A 9,484-nucleotide genomic window follows, 5' to 3' on the forward strand; every position below is an offset into this window, starting at 1 on the left:
CCGGGCCGGGCCGGGCCGGGCCCGCGGGGCGGGGAGGCCGCGGCTCCGCGCCGGGGCACGGGGCGATCCCGCCGGGACGAGGCTATTCCCGCCGGGACGGGGCTATCCCGGCGCCATCCCCGCGCCTCGGCCCGCGCGGCCGCGGGACTCCCGCTCCTTTGTCCCCGCGCTCGCTCCGCCGCCTCCCCCGCCCCGCGACACCGCGGGCGCGCCCGCGCCGGGCACGCGCGGGAGGAGGGAGGGAGGGAAGGAGGGAGGGATGCGCCGGGATCCGCTCGTGCCGTCGGGGACCGGCAGCCCCGGCCCTCGAACAGCCGCGTCCGTCACCGTGGGTTTATTTACCAGGGGAAGTTTTGTTACTGCCGCGGATGTACATTTTTTTTTTCCTGCTTTGTTTTATTTATTATTTTTTTATTACGAGCGTTTAACGCGTTTTCGGCAGCGAGACAAAATCTCGCTCGCTGGTTTTGTCTGTGTCGTTTTAAATGGTTTTAGAGTATAAGTTCTCCTGGGTGCGTTGTAGGTGGACACAATAAAGGATTTTTAAATGGATGTGTTGGTTTTTCATAGCCTTTCTGCGAAGGGTCTGTGTTAACCTGCACCGGATTTTATTAATTGGGTTTTCTGCTTAAGGTTTTCTCACTGCGTTTCTGTTGGTTGCTGCATTAAAAATGAGGGGGAAAATACCCAAAACATGAAGTGTCATAAGAGGAAGACCATTCCCTTTTTCAAGTTAAATATTATTTAAGAAATAAGATGATTACAAAACATCTGGTTTGTGTTTTTCGACTGCGTATAAGTTTATTGTTACATTGGTTTATTTATTGTTCCATTGCTCTGTATCTGAGCCCGGTCCTTTTGGTTTAATCAAAATCTTACGCAGCTTGTGAATATCCAAAACACCGACAAAGCACGGTGTTGTGTTTTCCTTTAGAACATGTAAACAAGACCTAAATATTATTTAGCAGAAATAATAATATGATTTAGAGGAAATAATATTATATACTCTAAATAATAATATTATTTAGAAGAAATCTACTCCTTTAAAGGAGAGATTAAGGGCTGACCATGCAATTAGGCTTTATGTGAAAATGCATCACCTGAACATACTGGGAATAATCACATGTGTAAACTGGGGAGATGCTTAACATTTGCAGGACCACACTGTTTAGGGTATAACAAAATGTATTCATAAACAAGAGCCTGTATTTAATTAGCAAGTGGCATTTTGCAGAAATGTTGTTCGTGTTATATATGTTTTAATTAGGGCAGCAATGCCTGGAAGCCAGTGTAGGAACTGGGAGCTTCCTTGCACCCTTGGGTACACGAACGACACCCGTGTGTCCTGAAGCAATGGTTTTTATCCCTCCTCCTTAAAATGCTTTGCTGAAGGTCTCTCCATTTAGGGTGTTTTCTTAAACTTTCTCAAAAATTAAAATATTAATGGTTATGATATTTTTATAGGAAGGGTAAGCTAAGAATAGATCAGTGTGTTTGCCGGGAACTTCTGCCAGCTTTTGGGTTGAGTGTTGCTGTTGTGTGTTCTTAGGTCATCCCAAACTGCCAGCCATTGTCTTTGATTTTTAAAAAGCCATATGCAGGAGTAATTTACAGTGGTGTTCCTGTCTGTGGACAGAGAGGTCAGATATCCCTTCCCCTTCTTCTGCTTTCAGATTCATTGCTTGTCTCAGCTGAGCCCTGTCCTAAGCAAGAGCTTTGGCATAAAGAGTGAAATAGGTTGAAATCAGCTCAAGCTCATTAGAAAGAGAACTGTTATTGTTCAGAAAAGCAAAACCACTTTAGATACAGACATATTTTTAAAAAAATTACCATTGAGACACTGCTTTGGCAGTCTCAGTGTAGGTTTTGTGAAATATACTTCATTTTGGGATCTGGTGGGAACGTGCTCCTTCCCGGGCCAGGATAACATGCTGTAATTAAAAAAATCAATGCAAATATTAATGGAAGGTTGTAAAGTGAATATTTTATTGGCTGATGCTAATCAAGTGTTTTCACTGTCTTAAATACCCAGAGGAGAAGGGGAATTGAGAGGAAAAGCTTGAGATGTTACTGGTTAGAGGCGAGAGAGGAATGGATAAGTTTGGATTATGTATGGAATTGTGGCTTTGTGCCTGATTTCTCTGCTGGAAGCCCACAATTGGATCCATCTGGGATTGTGTGGGTGTGTAACATGGTGTACTACAGGAGGAAGCTGTGAAGAACCACAGTTAATCACTGCTCTGCATTTTTTTACTCTTTCCAATAACAAGGTTTCCCTGCATATGTGGCTGTGAAACTGCATCTCCTGCACTGCTGCAACCTGGCAGCAAACCCACCCTCCTGGGGGGAATCTTGGGCCTTATCCATGGGGGATTCTTCCAGCTTTAGCAGGAAGGGATCTTCCTGCTGTCACTGCATTCCTGCAAGACCCCAAAGTGGATATACCAAATACATTTGTGGTTGTATGGTTGATGCAACTCCATCCTTTGTCTGCAGTGAGGGTTTAGAAGATCAGACTTCAGTAGGGTTGGTACAGCTTCAGTGTGGTTGTTGCCACTGTGTCATCCTCCTCTCTGGTTTTAGGGGAAGGCTAAGGGATCCACAGAAGGTGCCATCCCATGACTTTGGGAATTTTTCTAGTCCTGCTAACTATTGGGAAAACGATTATGTTAGTGATATTGGTTTCCTTGCAGGAATTTAAATTTAAATTATAGTCTTACTATGTATTGAATGTTTTCATGTAGCACAATATGTAATTTGGTTGTGCATCTAACTATTTAACTGAAAATAAGGAAGAAAAAAAAGGAAGAAAAGTCTGGCATATTCTTCCTGTAATCTCAGGTTGATATAATTTAAGATAATTTTTCATATCCATTTACATTAAAAAAGAAGGATTAACTGAGTGTAAAGGCTGTGGTCAGGAAATGCTAGAGCATTGCATTAATTCTGGGATAGTTACATTAAATTAGCCATTTATGGTCTAGAACTGTATCATATTTTGTACTAGCAGGTATTCATTTGCTACTGTAGGAATTTCAGATGGCCGTGACCATAATTTGGGAGTGATGGAGCATTGCACTGAGGTTCTGAAGATGCTTTGTAATCCTTAAAATGGTGAAAGAATTTGATTTTGGAGCAGAATTGAGTTAGTAAAATCCTTATTGGTAATGTTTCACATTTGTGTTTATATTATTATCTGATCTGTGGACCTGACTTACTCTGTTATGGCACCATCAGAGAATTCCATTGGGGAATTTTGTAGTTCTGCAAGAAGGATTGTTGCCTCATCATCCCCAAAATTAGTGCTGGAGTTTTAAAGCCAGTTGGAGAGAAGTAGGTTTGGTAAATGACTTGGGGAGGAAGTGTTGACAGCACACGGTCAGGGGATGTGAGTTCTTTGCTCCTTTGTGTTCTCAGTCTCATATTCTGGGGTAGATCAGTGGCTTCCTCTTGAAATCACCATCTCTGGGCACCACTTGCTGCTCCCTTTGCTGGAAGAGTTCAGGGGGGTCCCATGATTCTACCTTAGAGGTATCTCAGGTTTTGAGCACTTCAGCCTTCATTCTTACAGCCTGGCTTATTTTATTGTCCACCTTCCTTGGCCGTTGTTGGCTCTGGGCTCCTGGGGTGGATCTCATTGCAGTGGGGCTGTCAGATGTGTTCTGCCCCAAAGTCGTTGGAGTTTCCATCATGGTTTGGATTTCAATGCTTAGACTTAATCAATTCTTGTGGTAGGTAATGGTAATTTTTTTTTATGAGATCCAGAAGAGCAAAGTCAAGGTTGATGCTACAACAGTGAAAGGACTATACTTTTGAGACTCACAAAAGCACTTGCACTCCCTGTTCCTCTCTGCACCACCCAGTTCATGTGGTTCTGAGTTCAGCTCTTACTCTCTGTTCACTTCCAACAGCTCCTAAAACTCTTTGTCTTCGGTGTGATACTGTCACTTTTTCCTGACTCTTGGATACAAGAGGGCAGGAAAGTACAAGATTTTAATCTTGTGCAACAGAGAATTTTTTTGGCCACAGGTTTTTCACCTGGGAAAGCCTTGAGCTCTGTGTAACCTGGAGCCACTTCATCTGCACTGAGAACTTGGGTAAAAACCCAACTTATTGGGTTGCAGCAAATTGCAAAATAATTCAGATTCCCCACACTTCAGTATTTAGGAGCAATGTAAATAGCATGTTGGAATGGTGATTTATCCTGCTATCTTGTGGAAACACTCTGTCAAAGAAAGGTAACGTGCTTTCTCCTGCTCTAGAAGTGACTTTGTGTAGCTGTGCCTCAACAGAGAGATTCAGCATCCTCGAGACAGACAGACAGGCAGAGCAAAGGTGACTTCTTTGTGCACAGTAGCTAATATATATTATTATGCTAAGATAGAAAGCAAAGTAATAAAGAAAACTGGATTGTACAAAGTATTGCTTATGTTTTTCTTGCATTTTTGGGTAAATAGTTCTCTGTGTGTGTCAGTGTGACACATTAATCCAGTAAAACCAATAACACAATAACGTTGCTGACCATAAATTCTCCTTTTTGTTTTGTTGCAGTTATTTGTGAATGCACTTAGCTGAATATGGATCCAGGTGGCGGAAGTTTGGGATTGCAAACACAAGAATCCAAAATGCCTCACACTATGATTATGCAGGATTTTGGTAAAGTATTTTTAACTATTAAAAATAATTAGTAAAATCCAGGAGATGACCTTCTCAGGAAGGACCATGTCTTTGTTCTAACATGAATTAATACCCCTCGGAGTGTACCAAGATAATTGCATTTGCAGTACAATACTGAATAATGCCAGGGTTTTTTTTTCATTCTGATAAGAATCATTTTCTTGAGTGTTTTATTAATTAAGATTAAAATTGCTATTTGTGTGTGTGTTGAAATAATTCACTGTGCATTCTTTGTTATGTCTAGAATAGTAGTCAGCCAGTCAAGTCTGTTAATGAAAACCAGGTTTCTACCTCTGGCCATTCCTTGTGATGTGGCAACTTGTGGGAAACTGTACTATAAATATTGGATACAACTGAGCATTTATTTTTCTCAAGGCCCATGCAATCTAAAGGATGAAGAGTCCTTTTATTGTAGCAGCAATTAATGGTTTGTCACCACACTTCCAGCCTCATGCAGGCATTCTGTGAATGTTCAAATTGCTCCTGTAATGAAATGTTTTCTAACTGGAATAAAAAAAAAAAAGTCTAAATTATAAACTGGCCTGTAGTTTTTAACAGATCAGTATTAAAAGACCTAAATTTAGGGAAAACTCCACATTATATCTTGAAGTGGTATGTTTTGTTTTTCTTAATTTAAAGGATACATGCTGCTTGGGATAATGTGGATGTTGAGAAGTAACAGATTCTTATATCTGTGTGTAACTTGTCTCTATAATTCCATTCCTTACATGAACCAGTTCCTAGTGCAAGGATTGTAACGTTTTTCTCCTGGCTCGTCCTTGTTCCGCAGTGGCTGGAATGGCTGGCACTGCCCACATCGATGGAGACCACATTGTGGTGTCCGTGCCCGAAGCTGTCCTGGTGTCCGATGTCGTCACGGACGACGGGATCACTCTGGATCACGGCCTGGCAGCCGAGGTTGTCCAGGGGCCCGACATCATCGCGGAGACCGACGTTGTCACGGAGGGGGTCATTGTGCCCGACTCCGTGCTGGAGGCTGACGTGGCCATCGAAGAGGCTTTGGACACCACTGACCACGTGTTGACCTCTGACCTAATCACGGAAACCGTCAGAGTGCCCGACCAGGTGTTCGTGGCCGACCTCGTCACGGGTCCCGAGGGACACTTGGAGCACGTGGTGCAGGACTCGGTGTCCGGAGCCGCCTCCCCGACCATGGTGTCAGAGGAGGTCCTGGTGACAAACTCGGACTCGGAAGCGGTCATCCAGGCAGCTGGGACTGTGCCTGGCTCCACAGTGACCATCAAAACAGAGGATGATGATGATGGCAAGAGCACATCTGAAGACTACTTAATGATCTCTTGTAAGTTCAACAGAGGTACATACAAACAGGCAGTAGCTGGAGTAGAAGTGTCTGGTGGGGAGAAGTTTTTGTGTCTGGACTCTTACCTCACTCCATCCTGGAATGCTCACTTAGGCTGGTGCCCTGTTCATTCTTAGGGTATTTTGGTGCAAAAGCCCTTATTGGTGATACAGCAAGAAAGAGAAGGACATTCATGCTGTTGAGTGAGTGTGTGTGTATGTTTGTGTCTCTGAAACTACATATTCCAGGAAATTACGGAAAACACCTCAGAAAGCTAAACATTCTGCTTATTTTGAGTATGCCACTTCTTCAAAGAAATCCACAGGTATATTACAATGTTATGCAGGTTCCTGTAAAAATAGCATGTTGGGTTTAATCAGGAGAATCCACAAAGAAATAGGGTTTTAAGATCTCTGACTCTCAAAAGTTTTCTCGGTGTGTCCACAAAATACAGTTTGTTTAGTGTATTAAAAATTATAATCGGCATTTCATTGTCTGTTGTGCTGTTTTGGGCTGAACCTGGCATTAGGGGGTCATGTGCATTAATTGATTGGCTCATTAACACTGGGAAGTGGCTTCCCATTGCAGTTCCCACACAGCATTAACTCCAGGAAGTTGTATGGTCCTCTATTACCTGTTGAGTGCAAGCTGCTGAAAGGACCTTGAGTGTGTTATGTTTCCTCAGTGGTTAAATTATACCCAAGGTTCCAGTTGTTACTGTTACACAAATTTGATAAAATGTATGATAATTAATTTTATCATTTTTGACTTCTCCAAATCAGTTGTTGAAATGTGAGTAGGTCAAAACAGATTTTAGTCAGAAGCAATATGTTGAAAAAAGTCAATGCCAAGTGTGTCAAAGTGTCAGTCTGTTCACAACAAGCTGCATTTATTAAAAATTTCATGACAGAGGACACAACTGATTCACGATTATGATTTCAATCTTTCATAGCATTTATGTCCCTTATACAAAATATTTTTTGATACTTATTCAGTATGGGATGAACAGCAATGATTTTTAAAGCACTCTGTCATTACTGTAATACCATCACTAGTAGAAGGTGGGTTTTTTGAAGAAGAACTAAAAAAAATGAACCTCAAAAGCAATTTAGACCTACAACAAGAAAATCCTGTGTATTTTTGTAACTAAAGGAGCACCATATTCGCAGTCAGTTGTTTCACTGAACAAATTCCTCCTTTCTGACAGAGTACTTGCTGACTTGTTATTCTGTAACTGCGCTATTTCCACTGCACCCTTGTAATTGTAAGTACAGCCCTCTTTGGAATTCCTTCTGAGACAGAGAAAGTGTCATTGATGCTGGTGATCACTGCACTTCAACCAGATCATCCTAAACTTCCAGTTATTTGATGGCCCCAGGTGTGTCTGACACATTCCTGGCCTTGTCAGGTGTTCCCAGACCTACCCATGGTGTTTGCAATGTGTCAAAGCCACTTTGAGACCTGGTTTTCAGCAAATTATTTAATATTTATAATCGTGGTGTGCCTGAACAATCACAGTTGGAAGCTACGTTATTAATCTGGGATTTTGTTTTAAGTAATCATTTAGATAAATTAAGGCAGTCATAGAATTGTTTAGGTTGGGAAAGACCTTGAAGATCAAGTCCAGGCATTAGCCCAGCACTGCCAAGGCCACCAGTAATGATGTCCCCAAGTGCCACATCCTCATGGCTTTGAAATCCCTCCAGGGATGGGGATTCCACCTGTGCCCTGGGCAGCTGTGCCAGGGCTGGACAGCCCTTTCAGGCAAGGAATTTTTTCCAACATCCAACCTAAATCTCCCCTGGCACAGCTTGAGGCCATTTCCCCTTGTCCTGTCCCTTGTTCCCTGGGAGCAGAGCCTGACCCCCCCCAGCTCCCCCCTCCTGTCAGGGAGTTGCAGAGCCAGGTCCCCCCTGAGCCTCCTTTTCTCCAGGCTGAGCCCCCCCAGCTCCCTCAGCTGCTCCTGCTGCTCCAGCCCCTTCCCCAGCTCCGTTCCCTTCCCTGGACATGCTTCAGCCCCTCAATGTCTCTCTTGTCCTGAGGGTCCCAGAAGTGCCAGCACAGGGACAGGCACTGCCTTGGGGCTGTGACACACCATGGCTGGGACAGCCCAGGTGCCCTTGGCCTTCTTGGCTATCTGGGCTCATGTTCAGCCACTGTTGACCAGCACCCCCAGCTCCTTTCCAGCCACTCTGCCCCAGCCTGTGGCTTTCCATGGGGTTGTTGTGACCCAAGTGCAGGACCTGGCACTTGGTCTGGTTGACCCTCATCCCACTGTCCTCAGCCCATGGATCCAGCCTGTCCAGATCCCTCTGCAGAGCCTTCCTGCCCTCCAGCACATCCTCCCCCACCTTGGTGTCATCTACAAACTTGGTCCCCTGGGCCACACTTGGTACAGATGAGGTCTGTTGTCCCTGCTGTTCTGAGGCTGTGTTGTGCTGGGTATGGCAGCCTGACCCCACAAAGTATCTACTATTGTATTTTTGTCAGCAAAAATTAATCATTCTTATGCAGTTGTATTTTGGGGGCATTTTTTTAAGTTGTTTTAAATTAGCCTTGAATATGTTTTTTATATTAATATAATCTGTTGTGTAGAATAGATAGACCTCAAAAAAAAAATCAAGCAGGTCAAAACCCTTTTTATTTACTTATATTTTTAATTTGTAAAGTGTTCAGTAAATACTTTAGAAAGTGAACATAATGGTATTTCCTTTGGGACATATAGGGCTGTTGAACTATTTCATTATGTAAATCACATCAAAGTGATAGCTTTAAAGAATCTCAAAATACTTAGCTGTCTTTTAATGAAATTTAGCACCTGAAAAGGGGAGACTTAAAATGCCAGATAATATCCTTAGGGAATACCATGAGCTGTTCTGTGAAACAGAAATTAGTTTATTTGTATAATTTGGAAAATGTGTATCATTTGGAGAATTCCTTGTTTGGGAACTTCCACAGTGCTTCATTTCAGGGTATGGAGCTGAGCTGAGTGTGGAATTTTAACTTGGTGGGAGTTACAGCTTAAATGATTGAACCTTGGGTTGGAAGGGACCTTGCTGAAAGGTGATTTTTCACCATTTTGAGGTGGCATTCCCTTGTAGGTACTTTATACACTTTTGATAATGATATTTTTTATTTGGAGAACAGTAAGTTTGTCGTGATAGTTGTGTGACCAGCTGCATATGACTTTGTGACTGGAAATGTTCACAGGGTTATTACCTCTCTGCTGTGTCTCAGTACAGATGAATTCAGCTTTTTTTAAACCAGCTTTATAAGCATAAAGTAAAAAATCTTCATTTGATACCTTCTCAACATCTCTCTGTGTGAATACCACGGGGTATATTCACAATCCCTTGTTTTAAATCATCAGAATAGCTTGCTGGAGAGGAAATGAGTGCAGTAGTGGGCTCTTGAGCCAGCCCATCTGTGGTGAGGCGGGAGGCTGTGACAGCTCCCTGTGTGCAGGGGGCAGTGGGCAGGCTGTGA

General features: G+C 43.0%; 1 protein-coding gene across 2 annotated transcripts in view; it reads left to right on the forward strand.

The window, feature by feature from the left end:
- Positions 1 to 2,781: 2,781 nt before the first annotated feature.
- Positions 2,782 to 9,484, forward strand: part of ZNF711 (zinc finger protein 711) — a 17,302-nt gene continuing 10,599 nt past the window's right edge. Inside the window, exons 1-2 of one of the 2 annotated variants that reach the window (XM_027645227.1) lie at positions 2,782 to 4,656; positions 5,468 to 5,998. In XM_027645227.1, the coding sequence (XP_027501028.1) occupies positions 4,578 to 4,656; positions 5,468 to 5,998 (610 nt within the window). In that variant the 5' untranslated portion in view covers positions 2,782 to 4,577. The remainder of the gene's footprint in view (positions 4,657 to 5,467; positions 5,999 to 9,484) is intronic. The other variant, XM_027645228.1, reaches the window with a different exon arrangement.

The sequence above is a fragment of the Corapipo altera genome, unplaced genomic scaffold (genome assembly GCF_003945725.1).
Source record: "Corapipo altera isolate COAL_440 unplaced genomic scaffold, ASM394572v1 65, whole genome shotgun sequence".
NCBI lineage: Eukaryota > Metazoa > Chordata > Aves > Passeriformes > Pipridae > Corapipo > Corapipo altera.